Below are 14,643 nucleotides of genomic sequence, written 5' to 3' on the forward strand. Positions count from 1 at the left end.
CACTCAGGACTGAATGAATTCTTTAATGAAAGACTTTACAGAGGAGGATATCTATAAGGCCAATGAACATATGAAAAGGTGCTCAACTTTACTAATCTTCAAAGAAATGCATATTAAAACCACAATGAAAGGGAGCCAATTATATGGTGAGGGAAGATGATTTGACTTTGGGTGGCGGGCACCAATGCAATATACAGATCACGTATCATAGACATGTACACCTAAAATGCATAAAAACCGATGGGTTCCTGAACCAATGTCACACCAAAATTTAATAAAAATTTAGAAACCCCACAGTGATACGTCATCTTACACCATAAGATCTAGCAATCCCCTTTCTGGGCGTATATGCAAAAGAATTGAAAGTAGGATCTCAAAGAGATATTTGCATGCCCACAGTCATTGCAGCGCTATTCATAATCCTCAGAGGCAGAAGCAACCCAAGTGTCCATCAATAAATGAATAAAGAAAATATGGTATATACATACAATGGAGTATTATCAGTCTTAAAAAAAATAAGGAAATCCGGGGGCTCTCTGAAGCTTGTCCACGTCTTTCTTCCCTCTCAGGTGTGCATCGTTACTCTTCTCTCTTAAATTCTAAGAGTTCCCATGAGACTTGCAACCAGGAAAGCAACAGGCAGCGGCGGCCTGTCCTGGGCTTACCCAAGGTCCCTTTTCCTCTGCCTTTTCAGTGAGCTGACCGCAGCCCCGCCATGGCTCACTTCTTTCCTATAAGGTTTCTAGGGAGCCAAGGCAGAGCACCGCCTTGGCTCTCCTGTTGCTTCTTCTACCCTAAGCCCTTCCTACATTTTACTGACCCCAGCTTCATTTAATAAACAGACTCTCAAAAAAAAGAAAAGAAAAGAAAATCCTGTCCCATGCTACAGTACAGATCAACTTTGAGGACATTATACTAAGTGAATTAAAGCAGTCACAAAACGACAAATACTGTATGATTCCACTTGTATGAGATGTCTAAAGTCAGATTCATTGAAACAGAAAGTCAAGTGTGCTGATTGTCAAGGGCTGGGGGAAAGAAGGGATGGGGAGTTGTTACCCAGTGGGGACAAAGTTTCAGTTGTGTAGGCTGAACGAGCCCCAGAAATCGGTTACATGAACGTGCAGCGGTAACTACTGAACTATACATTTAAAATGGTTAAGATGGTAAGTTTAATACTATGTGTTTTTGCCACTTTTAAACACACACACACACACACACACACACACACACACTGCAACAGCACTATCAACCCATCAGAATTACTAAAAGGAACAAGACAGACAACAGCAGGTATTGGAAAAGCTATGGAGCAGCTGGACCTCACACGTTGCTGGCAGGAGTGTAAACGGGGCAACCGCCTCGGAAAACTGTTGGTGTCCGGCAGAATAGATGCGTGGCTGCTGTGTAACCCCGCACTTGTGCCCCTGAGTCTCTCGGCACAGGCGTCCATCCAAAGGCACGAACAGAAATGCTCACGGGAGCTTTTTCATAACAGCCACAAACTGGAAACAACCCAAATCTCCACCAAAAGAAGAAAGGATAAAAATATTGGGATAGACTCACACCACGGAACGGGACAATCAATGGAATATGGCTATCAAACAGAATGAGCTGCACACTGTCATAGACAGCAACACGAATGAGTCCCACATACGTCATATTGCACAGGTGAAGCCAAACACAAAAGAATTCAGACCATGACCTCATTTATATGAAATTGAAGGACAGACCAAACTAATCTATGGTAATACGGTTACCTGTGGGGTGTGTTGACTAGTTGAGGTTATTGATTAGAAGGGGTTACAAGGGAGTCTTCTGGAAGGCTGGAAATATGACTGAAAATATGCCAAGCTGGGTGGGGAGTACATGCATGGGTACATGTGCAGAAATACACTGACCCATACAGTTCATATCAGTAGCCTTGGCTGTGTTTATATCATGCACCAATAAAAGGTACAGAAAAAGCAAAATAGAGAAATAGACTCATTCATGGAAGCAAAACTTAATTTTACCATATTTCTATATTCAGTGGCTATAAAATAGAATCACCATTTGGGAGTCTTTTTTTTTTCCCCTGGCAGGACAAGCTCATCAGAACCCGTAAACCAGAGCAGGATGCAAAGACAAAACAGATCCTGCTGCTCCATTATACAGAGGAAATAAACTGAGACCCTAAGAGGTGGAGGCAGTGTGGGCTGACGTTCCACAAGGAGTTAGTGTCGGAGACTGGCCTAGAGCTCAGATCTCAGACACACCCCACTGCACTCCTGGACACCTATTTGCAGGAAAGGGCTAGATGTGAGCAGGTCACCTGTCCCACTCTAGAGGAGGATGAAGGTGTCAGGTCCCTGGCCAGGAAGGCAGGACGACTCCAGGAGAGCAGCTTGGAGTCAGGAAGGCTGGAACACCAATGACCGGGGGCAGTTTCCTTGCTTTTCAGTAAGTTGGAACCTCTATTTGGGTCTTGGAAATAAAGAGAAGAGCCCAAGGTTTCAACATGACACTCAAGGAACCCCAAGGGCCAAAAACCACAAAGGGGACCTAAGTAAGGGCTGGGATGGAAAGTGAAACTTCTGAGAGCTCTTCTTTGACCTTGGCCAAGGTCATTCCCTCTGGACTCACTCCTCTGTTCACTCAGTGGTGTTGGGGGCGGGGCAGGGGGTAGTCCCACTTAAGGCCCAGAAGACCGAGGAAAGGAACAGGTCGAAGGGCAGTCCTCAGCCTGGTGCTGGCCCCGGGCTGGACCGAGCCCCAGACAGGAGGGGCGGCGAGCAGCAGCAGGAAGGGGGAAGCCTCCCCGTTGCCGCATCAAACAGGAGATGGGCTGCAACAGGGCGAGGAGCTTGGGGGGGCGGTGGGCACGAAGACGGAGGAGGGTCCCATTCCCTCCTCGTCCTGGTACTGAGGGATGGGTCACCTCGAGCGCAGGGTCTACGCGGCCCCTCCCTTCTCAGACTGCTTTGGCCTCGCCCCTCCCTCTCACACGTCCGACTCCCAAGGACACTTGTCACTGGCTTCAGAAGCTAGGGCTTCTTTCTGCCTCCCAGACTGCGCTTTCTCTCCTGCCTCTTTTGTCTGTGTGTGCATTAGACGGTTGACTGGGAAGCTTTTCTGAGATCAGCTTCTGTCTTCTCTCTCTCTCCCTCCCTCTCTCTCTCTCTCTCTAACACACGCGCGCGCTCTCCGCCCGCTGTCTCGGCGCCTTTCCTCCATGGCCTTTCAGGCGCGCGGAAGGCCCATTACAGGAACCGCCACACGGGGATCCGACGACACCCGGAGGAGGGGGCAGGTGAGCTTCGCTGAAGCCCCGCCCGAGACGTGGAGGAAAGTGGCGCTGGCGCCAATCGGCCGCTGGGGCCCTGTTCTCGACCCCCACCCCACCCCACACCTCCCCTTCACTGGCGCCAGGGGGACCGAGGACACAGGAGCCCTTTCGCGCCCCTAGTGCCGTCTGCGCTGCTGCCCCAGACTCAGATACCGCGCCCGGAGGCCTCACAGGGGTTGGCGCTGGGAGCGGCGACCTGGAGCCACCTAGCCCCTGGCCACCAGCGCCATCTCCTTGGTCCCTAGGCTCTGTCGCGCTTCAAGCCCCGAGTTCCCGCAGCCTGCGAAGACGCGCAGAGGACCGCGCTGTTTGGAGAGGTAGGTGAGACGCTCCCCTCCCTTTCCCTCGCCGCTGGGGACCGCGCTCTCGTAGATCAGGACGCCGCGTGGAAGACCCCTCTGGGACTGGGCCATCCCTGGCCGCGCATTGAGGACTTATGGCGGCGGCGGGCGTGCGATATCCGGGGCCACCAGCTAACCTTGAGCTCCAGACAGGCCGATTCCGCCTCCGCGGTGGGGCCCTGGGCGCCCCGCAACGCCAAGGCCTTCCCTACCCGCTCGCTCCTACCCGGCTCTTCCTCCCCAAGCAAGGGTGTGTGAAGCGGCGGAGGGTCACCTCCCATCTCCCCCACACCCCGGGATCCCCAGAGCTGGGTGCTGAACGCTCCGTGGAGCCTCAGGCCCGCTCAGCCCAGTCTCTCTGCTCACTGCCCCGAATTCCAAGCAAGTGCAGCCGGAGAGAGACAGAGGTCGGCTGCCCTGAGCAGCCTCGTGGGTGGGGGTCGCTTAGAAAGGGCTAACGGTCCTTCTTTCTCCATGGAAATTAGAAATGGGTCTGGAACTCTGGATCCAGAAGGGAGCCCCCAGGCCCCCAAGTTGCAGAATCAGCCGTCTCTCTAGCAACCTAGCAACGACCCCCCCCCAACCAAGGGATGGGGGAGAAGGCTTGGAGGAGTCTCTTGCTTTCAACCACCTTTCACGGAGGCGAGAGGACCGAGTTCCCTTGCCTTCTGGTCTGTGCTGGGGCTCGGGCGGCCTCGCGCCTGGGAAAGTGGCATCTGAATTTGAAGGCCGCCCTCACAGCCATCTTGCTGACACTGCCACTCACAAAAAATGGTGCATGTGCTTTTTTTTGGTAGGGGGTCCTGTTGTTCGTGGGAGGGGCAAAGGTAGGGAAAGGACCTCAGTCTATACGGACTGGGTCAATATAAAGATGAATCGCCTTTGAAAAGGCGTGTGCAGAGAAAGAGGCATAATTTCTGCCTGGTGGGTATTGTGGGGTCTCTTAGAAAGAACTAGTGACCCCCGAGAGTCAGTGAGGAATCCTGTACCAGGGCAGCCATACCTCTCAGAATATTAAACACTGTAAAGGGAGGATTTGCACAAACATGGAAAGGAGTCACGAAATTTTGTGCTCCCAGTGGTGCTCAGATGGGACACTGGTGTTTTCCCCTATACACCCTTCCTTCCAAAGTAGGGCAGTGCACAATGTATCCCCATATTCCACAAACGTTAAATGTGGAGACACACAGCCCTGGAGGGCAGGGCAAGGCTGAGAGGCCATTGGATTCCACAGTCCTCCCTCACCCCAAGGTCCAGTGGTACCATCTCCTCTAAAAACAACTGAGGATGTGGGGCTTTGGCACTTTGCAAAGTAGGAAGAAGAAAACATTTCTGAGCTTGTTCAGGTGGCCAGATGTGAAGGGAGTCTGAGGTCTGGCCAGCAGGCCTGGACTCATAGAGAAACTAATCCCCAGGCTGGAGGCTCTGGGGCAAGTCCTGACTCCTGAGCCTCGGGTGAGGGCAGGCTTGGCCCTGACCCTGGCTCCACAGGGGATCAGGCAACTGGAGGTCCAGGTCCCTGCCCCGTCTGGATGCTCTACGAGCCCCGGGGCTTATCTGTTCTGGGCCCGAACGCAGGGACAGCTGAAAGAAAAACCAACCCCGGAAACATCCAGATTTGCAGTCTGCTTAGACACCGAAAGCCCCGCTGAGAGCGGCCGAGAAAATCTGTCTCCTGGACGACAGCGTCCCACTCTCCCGTGTGGCCACTGTGGACGGGGTCTGCTTGAGGTTCAGATCCGGCACACAGAGCTCACAGTGTCCAGGAAGCCGGATTGTAGGGCTTGGGGTCTCTCTCCTCCTTTCCCGTGGCTCCCCCTGCTTCTTCCCCTTCCAGAGCATCTCCAAAAGGTGACCAGGGCTTTTTCTAGAGCCACCAAACCCCACAATTTCAGAGGATTCCTGGCCCCTTGCACACCGTTAAGACCTTCCATTTGGGTCGATCGGAGGAGTTAGTGTCTGGAAAAGGCTGAGACCAAAGAGCAGTGTCGTGTAGATCTCCACTTTCTGCCCTTCTGCAAAAGCTCCAGCTCCGTCTGTGCAACCCCCAGCGGAGGAGTCCCTGCCCGTTCTCCCACAGTCTGGAAGGCAGAGGGCAAAGACACTGGGGCCCGAAGGCTGGTCCCAACTCTCAAGCCTTTTCCTCAGCAAGATGCTGGAGTGTGCACTTGGCTCACCCACCGTCCACCCTCACCCTGCCCACTTCCCCTCTCTCCTCAGCTTACAGGAGTGACAAACAGCCTGCACCTTGCAGGGACCATTGAGACCAAAGCACACCCCCCCCTTCAGCGTCCCATCGCCCGTCTTAGGGTGGCTGTGTTGCCAACCGTCAGGTCCCTCCTTTTTGAAGTACTCCAGGGCTAGTTTTCGAGGGTGAGTCTCGGCTGCAGTGGAGGTGACAGTCTGGTCCGGAATAAACTGGATACTAACTAACAACAATGAGAAAAATAACCGTGAACTCCTGAGCCTCTGCCGCCACCCAGAGAAGTTCCTCCTTAAACTATGGGAGAGGCCAGTGTCCTGGTCCGGATACGAGGACTGAGCCGAATGCCCCCAACTCTTTCACAGAGAGAGAAGCCAGTCTCTGGAGACCACATCCCTGGACACAATAGAAGAGAGAGGATCCCAATTTCCACTTGGGAGGCTTCTTACCTCTTCCTCAGCCGTTCCTCCTTGGCCCCGGCCCGTCTCCTGAACTGGGTGGGCCACAGGGAACGAGGCTACTTCTCGGGGCTGAGGTGTCTCCACTTTGCGGCTCCCGTCGCGGCCCCGGGGAAAGACCGCGTTTCTGCCGTGGGTCCACGTCGCGTGGGGGTAGGGGTGGTGAGGGATTTGAGACCTCTGTGTCCTTCGGTCCGGTCCCCAACTCTGGCCATGCTTTGCGAAGTGCAGACCGTCCCCGAGTCCTGTCTAGGGTTCCCTGGCGCTGGGTCAGCGCGGCAGGCCCCGACGGCACGCACCCCAAATGCTCCGCCGGAGGTCCAAACCTCTGCCTGCGGGCTGGTTGCAGAGTGAAGATCTCTGTAGTTGCCGCCGACCTGCTCCGAGACTGCTTCCCCGCTGCGACGGGAGGACAGGAAGGTCGCTTTGCAGGAGGCGGCTGAGCCGCCCGAGCCTCGGAGTCGGCCTCCCGAGGAGGGTCTGGGCGACCCGGGACTCTGCACGCCTCCAGTCCCGGCCGCCTCCAGCCCGGCCGCAGGTGGACCCTGGAAGCCTGGGAGGGCCTGGCTGCAAGCTCGTGCCCTTCGCGGGCAGGAGCCTGGCGGAGGGATTAGAAAGGAGGTTTCCAAATCCGGCGGAAGCGTCGGGAAGCGGCAATTCAGAGGCCAAGGGAGAGCAGAGGCAGTTAACGCGGGTGTCCCTCCTCCTCCGCAAGGCCAAGGGCCGGTACGCGAAAACTCCGCTGTGTAACGAAGGAGATGGGCTGGCGGGGGGCTCTGTCCAGCCACCAGCGCAGGGAGCCGCCGACCCAACTCCTGGCCCGGAGCGGGCCCTCCGAGGCGCGCAGGGGTCGGAGAGGCTGGGCGGGGCGCGCTCCTCGGGGGAGCGGTTCTTCCCGACGTCTGGCTCCGCGGGAGAGGGGCTCCTCGTCCCCGGGCCGCCGCCGCTGCCTCCGGCGCCAGTTGCTCCCATTTCCCGGCTCTGGATTCTCCTCCCGGGGCGCCCTTCCCCGCCACGGTTAAGGACCTAGCGAAATCCAGACAGGCCCGGGCGGAGGGGCACGTCTACCCTCTCATTCCGGCTAATTAATCGGAGAGACTTAAGGAGAGCGAGGAGCTGGGAATGGGAGGTTTAGCAGAAAGAGGGGGCGCTGGCGCGGCCATTAACCTCCCCGAGGGAAGCGGAGACGCGCCTGGCCGCGTCGGCGGCCCCCGTGGGCCCTTCTCTGCACGCGGGTTTCGGCCGCTCCAGCTCCCGCCTCCCGTCGGGCTGTTTTACTTCGCTCTTTGCCATTCTCCCTCTTCTCTTTGGCCGCATTCACGGAGCTCTTGCTTTGAGTCTGCCTCTGTCTCCCTGCTGTCTGTCTCTTGCGCCCTTTTCCGTGCCCAGCCCAGACCCGGTCACGGCGAGAGGCCTCGCTGGCCGTCTGGCTCCGGGCCCCAGAAGCGGCGCTGCAGGGTTGGCCAGAGCTGAAGGAGTCAGAGCCCCGGGGGGATACGCCCCTACTCCAAACCCCGCGAGCGAGGGCATCTGCAGGGAAGAAGGGACCCTAAAACTCGGGGTTCTCTTTCGGTGTGGACCTGCTCAGTACAAACCGGCCGGTGGCAGGGGTGATCCAGGTCCCCGTGGAGAAGACTCCCTACCGTGTCCATTAGAGACCCAGAGCGTGCACAGGTAGGGCGTTTGGGCCTTGTCTCACTCAGTCCTGGAGTCCTCGGCACCGGTGAGCAGGTGCCCATTTCCCTGGGAAGGCTGGGTGATAGTATCCGTCCAACTTTGTGACACACACCGTTGTTAGTCCTCTTTCAATGTATCTTGCGGGATACCCGAGTCTATTTCACTGCCTCCCTCTGCAGCCACGTGTGTGGTATCTGCGTGAAAGGTTCTTAACATTTTTGGGGGTCACTCATAGATACTTTAAATCTGAAGAAAGGCATTGATTTCTACCTCTCCAGAGGAAAAATGCACTTATGTAGTACTCACCAAAGCCCAATTTCGGAGGTTTTCCAACTCCCTGAACCCCAGGTTCAGAACTCCTGTTTGATCAAAGAAGTTGGTGTCTGGAAAAAGCAGAGACCAGATATGGTCCGTGAACATAGGTCTTCACTCCTCCCCCGGCTTGTGGCTGGTATCTCAGTATTCACCAGGTCAACCTTGACCTTTAAAAACAGCTATGTCGTGGTATTCCTCCCTACACCACTACTAGCAGGATCTGGCTTCCCAGGGAGAGTCAGTCTTTCCTCCCTCCCCAGGACCAGGGTGCTCGAGCGAGTGGGAAGAGATCTGCTGGGGAAAACTGGTTTGGGACTGGTCCGGGATGGGGCCAGCTACTGGGGGGGGGGGGGAAGCTGGGTTTGGGCTGCCTCCCAGGGAGTAAAAACCGCACTGGAGCTCCTGGGAAGAAAAGGCTCCCCGGCAACAACCCTGTAGATAACTCTGTCTGTGAGCCAGACAAGTGGACATCGGGTGGTAGAACGTTCTTTTGTGTTCCTTGTTAACCTACCTATTCAATTTCCTCAGAGACCTCAAATCTTCGTGCACTAAGGGTAACTTAGCCAAGGTTAGCGGCTGGAGGACACCAGACTCCGGGCTGGAAGGGGAAGGATTTGTTCCTAGACGCCTTTGTAACTTGATCCTAGGAGCCAAACCACAGGTAGCCCCTAATAAGCCAGGATGAAGGGGTGGAGTGGGGGAGGGGAGTGGTTAGCAACCTCCTACTTTCACCCAGCCTCCCCTGTTGCAGCTTACCGAGATGTCTTCCTTCCCAGCCAGGGCCCTGCGGAAAGCTGGCCTTCCCCCCACAGCCCTGTGAACTGACCCAGCTAGATCTTCCAGAAGAAAGTTGGGGTTTCTTTGGGGTTTGTGACATGAACAAACTTCCTCCTTTTAGGACTATATCCAAATAAATTAAGGGAACTGAAAATTATCTGGCTTACTGTCCCTTCCCCTACACATAGACACACACACACAGCAAACCGAACCCCTCCTGGCTGGCCCTCAACTGCTTACGCATTTCAAGCAAATGTGGCCTGGGGTAGGAAAGGTCCCAACCCATTTCTCTCTGCCCCTCTCTGAGGTGGCAGGGCCACCACCTACCAGCCCAGCAGTTTTGGGCTGTAATAAGAGGCCAACGGTTGGCTCAGTATTCAGAACCCTGCCTGATAATAAAAAGAAAAAATAAATAAACAATTTTCTGCTTAGGACAACTTCAACTGAATAATTCTGGCTGTAACACCTGACCTAAATGCTTTTAATCAGAGCAGAAGAAATATTTGCCTATTTGTTCCTTACTTTACTAATTATAGAAAGCTAATTGGTGTTCTCAGGAACTTCTGACTGAGGGTCAGAAGCCTCTAGTCAGTTGGTTGCCCTTCCCCCCACAAGGCCATCCCCACGGTGGAGTGGGCCTCTTTCCGACAGACAGTGGAAGGGAGGGGTGCTCTCAGATCCTCAGCACCAGGACTTTGGCCCTGAAAAGGCAATGCTGCCATTGGCTAGAAGTTCTTGCCCAGCAAGGTCCTCCCCCTCCCAGGGTCCCTGGACTCCTTTCTGGGAGCAGAGACCTCTAGCTGGCTTCAGGTCAGCACTCTGACAACGGGTGGGGTGCAGCTCCCCATGGAGCCCTGGAGCTTAGCCCAGTGCTGGGCACACCCTAGACACTCGGGGAAAGTTCGTTGACTGTGGATTGAAAGTTTCCACTAGGCAAAGGTCAGAAATTCGTTTGTGGAGTCTCTGAGGCTGATGCATGGAGACCTCCAAGGCCTCCCAGGGAGCCAGGAAATGAGCGAGACCTCAGATGTTGTTTTCATTTCAGCTTCCTGGGCCCCGTTTCTTTCTCACTCATTCTCTAAGGCAGAATCTCGCTACTCTGGCCAAGGGGAAGGCTCATTGAGAATTGGGAGGAGGATATGTCACTACTCCCCAGACCTTTTTCCTACCAGATCCAGATACTTCAGGCTAAAGGGAGTTTGAGAAATGAGCCAGATAATTGCTCCAATTCTGTGGAGGAGGGAGTTACAGGCCAAGGGGTTCACGGGGCCTCACTTTTATGGACATTGCTCTATAAGTCAAAAGAATTCGTTATACATATACAGGCTCCAAGGCACACCCTCCAACATGGTCTCGTTCTCTGAGAACAAAGCAAGCTTCTTCCTCCTCCTTTGCGTCCTCCTCCACCTCTTTCCCCCTCTCTTCCTTGTTTTCTTTTAATATTTTAAAAGATTTTATTTATTTTTCTTTAGAGGGGAAGGGAAGGAGAGAGGGAGAGAAATATCAATGTATGGTTGCCTCTAGTGTGTCCGCTGTCGGGAACTGGCCTGCAACCCAGGCATGTGCCCTGACTGGGAATCGAACCACAATCGTCTGTTTCGAAGGCCCGCGCCCACCCACTGAGCTACACCAGCCAGGGCTTCTTCCTTGTTATTACTAGTTACTATGTACTAAAAGCTCCCGGTTCACCTAGCATCGTGCTAAACTCTAGACACACTGTACATTCATTCCTCTTTGCAAGGATCCTAAGAGTTGGGATACCAAATTTTGCAGATACAGAAGCCTCTGTGAGTGTGCCTGTAAGAATGTTGATGTGATATTGGCAGATCTGAATGCTCCAGAGGTAGAACAGGGAAATAAAATCGACAATGAAGAGCTCGAAGTTTTTGAAATATGGAACGTTTTAATAGAACACAGATAATTTCTCCTCCCCTAAAGTAAACAAAGAAGTGATGCAATTAACTGGCTAATTCCAAGCCCCAAATGCTTTCCCTTGAAATGGGCGGATAATGAGGCTGACAGTATGTTTGCAGTTGAATTTGCCTGATGTTGCTCCATTCCGCGCCCACCCCCACCCCCCGCCCTGCCACTTTTGGGAATCCATTGGGCAATCACACACATACTCAGGCACACATTCTCATACGCAGGAATGCTGACACTCACAAACCTGATTTCGTGCCTCCAGAGTCTTTTACGACTCAGCCCTGGGAGTCATGTGCCTGAGGCTGTGTAGGGCGCAGGTGCTCCAGATGTGCACAGTCCTAATTAGGCACCTGGCAGGGCCCCTGCCTGGCTGGGAAAGGCACTACTCCTGAGCCCTGGGCCTGGGCAGGTGCTGCACCCTAGTCTACCATGGTGGGCAAGTACCTTTGCTGCCCCAGGCCCCAGTGGTCTTTTTCTAGCCTTTTTCTTCCCTTGCTTCCCTGTGGGGTGTTGTTGGGGACTGCTGTCCTGAGAATAACTTTGGAGAAACTTCTTGAAGGGGGTTGTGAACTCTAAAAGGTATCTCTGCTTCAAGGGAAGGAGAAGAGGGAACCCAGTTTCTCCTACACCATGCTTCTCAGAGATCCTGGATGTCCCTGAGCTCAGACTCAGGGGGGCCTTGGTAGAGAATAAGGTTTCTTTTTTCTTACTCTACCCTGTAACTCATAGGCTCCACTGGAGCCAAGGGAGTTGCCTGCCCTCAGTGACCTCCTCTGCCTGTCTATATGACCTTCTTTCCGGTTTATGGGACAGTCATATAGTTGACTCCTTCTCTTAGTCATCAGAGCCTCTTTCATAAAGTTTTCAAACCTCACAACATTCAACCTTATGGGGCTGTTTTCATTGGGCCTTTGAGGGCCTAAGGCATTTGCCCACAGTCACACACAGCTAGGAAGTTTATGAACCCTGAGCCAGCCTTGTTCTGGAAGGAAGCGGGCCAGACTTGTCTCGGACCCCGATCCTAGCTGTGTATGGGCCTCCAGTTCCCTTATATGCTCTCCAAATCTTAGACCCAGAAACCCCTAAACTTCCAACGGAGACCGTCCACAAAGGCTGCCTTTCTGGAAGTGAATTTTAATGACAAGAAGGACATTGTTGCTGAGATCGTCATAGTTTGGGGGTAAGAACATTCCATTCGCGTAGAGGATACATCCTCCAGTTCCGCGTCATCGTTTTTAATGGCCGCTCTAATTCTGGCTAATCACTTCACTTCCTCGGGCCTCAGTGTCTTCTTTCGCAAGTGAGGAGTGGGGGTCGAGTATTCTGGCGCTGCCCTTGAGCTGGCTACCGTGGCGATCACAGGAGATTCGGGTTGTGGAAGGCTTCCTGGAGTCGGGATGAGGGTAGGGGATGCGGAGCCGATGGAGCTTGAGTAGCTGTCGATTCCTTTCCCAGCCCTCACTCATTTAATCGTGTTTCTTTCGCTTGGCAGAGGGCGCCAAAGGCGACGCGCCGGCGGCCAGCCCCAGGCCAAGCCCAGCGCGTCTGCAGGAACCGGCCCCTTCACCCCTGCGTGGGACCCGGAGCTGCGCGAGGATCTTTCTCGTTCAGCGCAGACTCAACGCCAAGGCGCCGCCTAGAGGTCAGCCGCGGCCACAGCCTCACTCGCCCGCGACCACAGAGCTGGAGCCCCAAGCCGTGGCCAGAAATGGGGGGCGGGGTGGGGACTGGGGGGAATCCAGCCCGGGTCTCAGGGAGGTGGCTGCCCACACCTCTGACTTCTCTGAGACCACCCCCACCCCCGCCAATGAACCCTAAGAGGGGATCAGGAAGGCCTAGAAATGTTTGTAGTTGTGTCTCTTCCTAAATGGAAAGGGGTGATAATTTCCGTTTCTCGGAGGATCCCGCGTTCCGCAGCCTATGTCTATACTGCCTTCTCTCGCCATTCAGATTGTGCAGCCCCATGCAATTACGCTAAAACTCTGCTTTATCTTCACCGAGGAAAGGGAGTAGGGAAAAGTTGCCCCTAAATCTGACATCATAGTTACCCACATTTTCAATTCTCTGCATAATGAGGAGATCGATATGCTTTTGGAAAAGTATTCTGAAAACTTTCGAGGGTGAAAAGAAACATTGCCAAGTGGTCTTTACTCACTGAGTGGCCATCAGCTGAACCAGTGTGCGAGTGACGTGCGGGACGGTGCTTGTTGGCACCAGCGCCCCTGTTGGTGGGCGTCTGTGCCGAGCGTTTGAAAGTTGACTCCTTTGGGGCCAGGCGACCTGGGGATGAGGAAGCTGGCTGAGGTCTCTGGGAATGGGTTCGAGGTGTTGCTCGGCTTCTTGCAGACAGTTTTCTTTTTAAAACTGGGATCCATGGCCTGGGTTCTGGGAATAAGGACTAGGAGAAAGCGGCAAAGCCCCTGAAAGGTGTATGCAGAACTTGTGTGTGCCCAGGTACATCATTCTAAGGCTGTGGCCTATTCAGATTTTCTAGAGTCCAAGACTAAAATAGTTCAATCCCCTTTCCTGGGCCCAGGGAGCCAGAATCCTAGTTCAGGGAGCTAGTAACTGACCTGTCCCCACTGCAGCCCTGGGGGTGGGGCAGGGGCTGGGTAATAACAGTCTTGAATGGTAGGGAGATTGCTGGCCCCGCAGTTCTGCCCCCACACACATCACTCACAGCCCCCAGAGGCAAATCCTGGTTGGAGGGTGACTGCCCGCGGCTGCCCTCACAGCATCTTTAATAAAATTATAGCGGGAAACGGTGCAAAATGAGGGAGTCCGGGCAAATAATGAGGAGGGGAGCTGGAGGGGCCTCTCTATGAATATCCTAGCATATGAATGTTAGGATGGAAACAAGCTACTTCTTGTTCTCCAGCTGTTAAGGAGTCCCCCCTCTTCCTCCTTCATGTGAGGAAGGGGCCGGGGGCACCCCCACCACCTGCGTCAGAGTCAGCCTTTCAGAAAATTCAGGAACCGTAGGCCACAGCCTAGTATTTCCCCTGCCTAGTCCACTTTTTACCCATTTAAAAAGAAATCCCCAGCCGTGCTTTGGCACCATTTCTTGGAAGGAGGGGTCGTGGAGGGCCGCACCTGTGCGTCTGTGCAAGAAAGTTGCCCTCGGGGCACCACCCCCCCCAAGTCTGCAGCTGGGCCCCAATGTTACACCCAAGCTTGGCCGGGGCCTGAGCTCATCTTGGCCTCCAGTGCCTCTAAGACCTGACCCTTCTGTATTTTGTTGGTGAATAACTGCGAGGTGTGATCCAATTCCTTCGCTCTCCCACCCAGAAGTGCACCTAACCAGGCCCCTCCAGCCGACACAGGGAGCAGAAAATCGGTAACTTCGTTCCCAGTCAGCTGGAACCCAAGGCGCAAAGGGATTTTTCCTAGTTTTGGTTCACGGTGGCCTAACGGCGATTCCAAATGCGGAGTCCACCAAGTTTTATGGCAACCGAACAGTGCCGAGCCGGAAGGAACTAGTACGGAGAGGGTCGCGAAGGTCCAGGTAGTGGTTGTTTCTGTTTGATCCTGAGGCTTTTTAGGAGCCGGAGAGGAGTCGGCGGCCGAGCTCGGCAGAGGCTGATTTGGACACTACGCAGAGCCGGCCGTCACTTGCACTTC

At 54.3% G+C, this 14,643-nt stretch overlaps 1 protein-coding gene across 1 annotated transcript; it reads left to right on the top strand.

The window, feature by feature from the left end:
- Nucleotides 1-1,593: 1,593 nt before the first annotated feature.
- Nucleotides 1,594-13,828, top strand: LOC118977999 (translation initiation factor IF-2-like). Its single transcript, XM_037033153.1, has 3 exons — nt 1,594-1,671; nt 3,333-3,645; nt 12,515-13,828. The coding sequence occupies exons 1-3, from the start codon at nt 1,594-1,596 to the stop codon at nt 12,838-12,840; spliced, it is 717 nt and encodes a 238-aa protein (XP_036889048.1). The 3' UTR covers nt 12,841-13,828.
- The last annotated feature ends 815 nt before the right edge of the window (nt 13,829-14,643 follow it).

The sequence above is a fragment of the Sturnira hondurensis genome, unplaced genomic scaffold, assembly GCF_014824575.4.
Source record: "Sturnira hondurensis isolate 20B ecotype Veracruz unplaced genomic scaffold, ASM1482457v3 Scaffold0021632, whole genome shotgun sequence".
NCBI lineage: Eukaryota > Metazoa > Chordata > Mammalia > Chiroptera > Phyllostomidae > Sturnira > Sturnira hondurensis.

Excerpts from the sequence above, each read along its gene's own strand:
- LOC118977999 (XM_037033153.1), top strand. The coding sequence starts at position 1,594 with ATGGCTATCAAACAGAATGAGCTGCACACTGTCATAGACAGCAACACG. Across the intron at positions 1,672-3,332 it reads ACATACGTCATATTGCACAG|TGGCGCTGGCGCCAATCGGC; the intron begins GTGAAGCCAAAC and ends CGTGGAGGAAAG. Across the intron at positions 3,646-12,514 it reads GGACCGCGCTGTTTGGAGAG|AGGGCGCCAAAGGCGACGCG; the intron begins GTAGGTGAGACG and ends TTCGCTTGGCAG.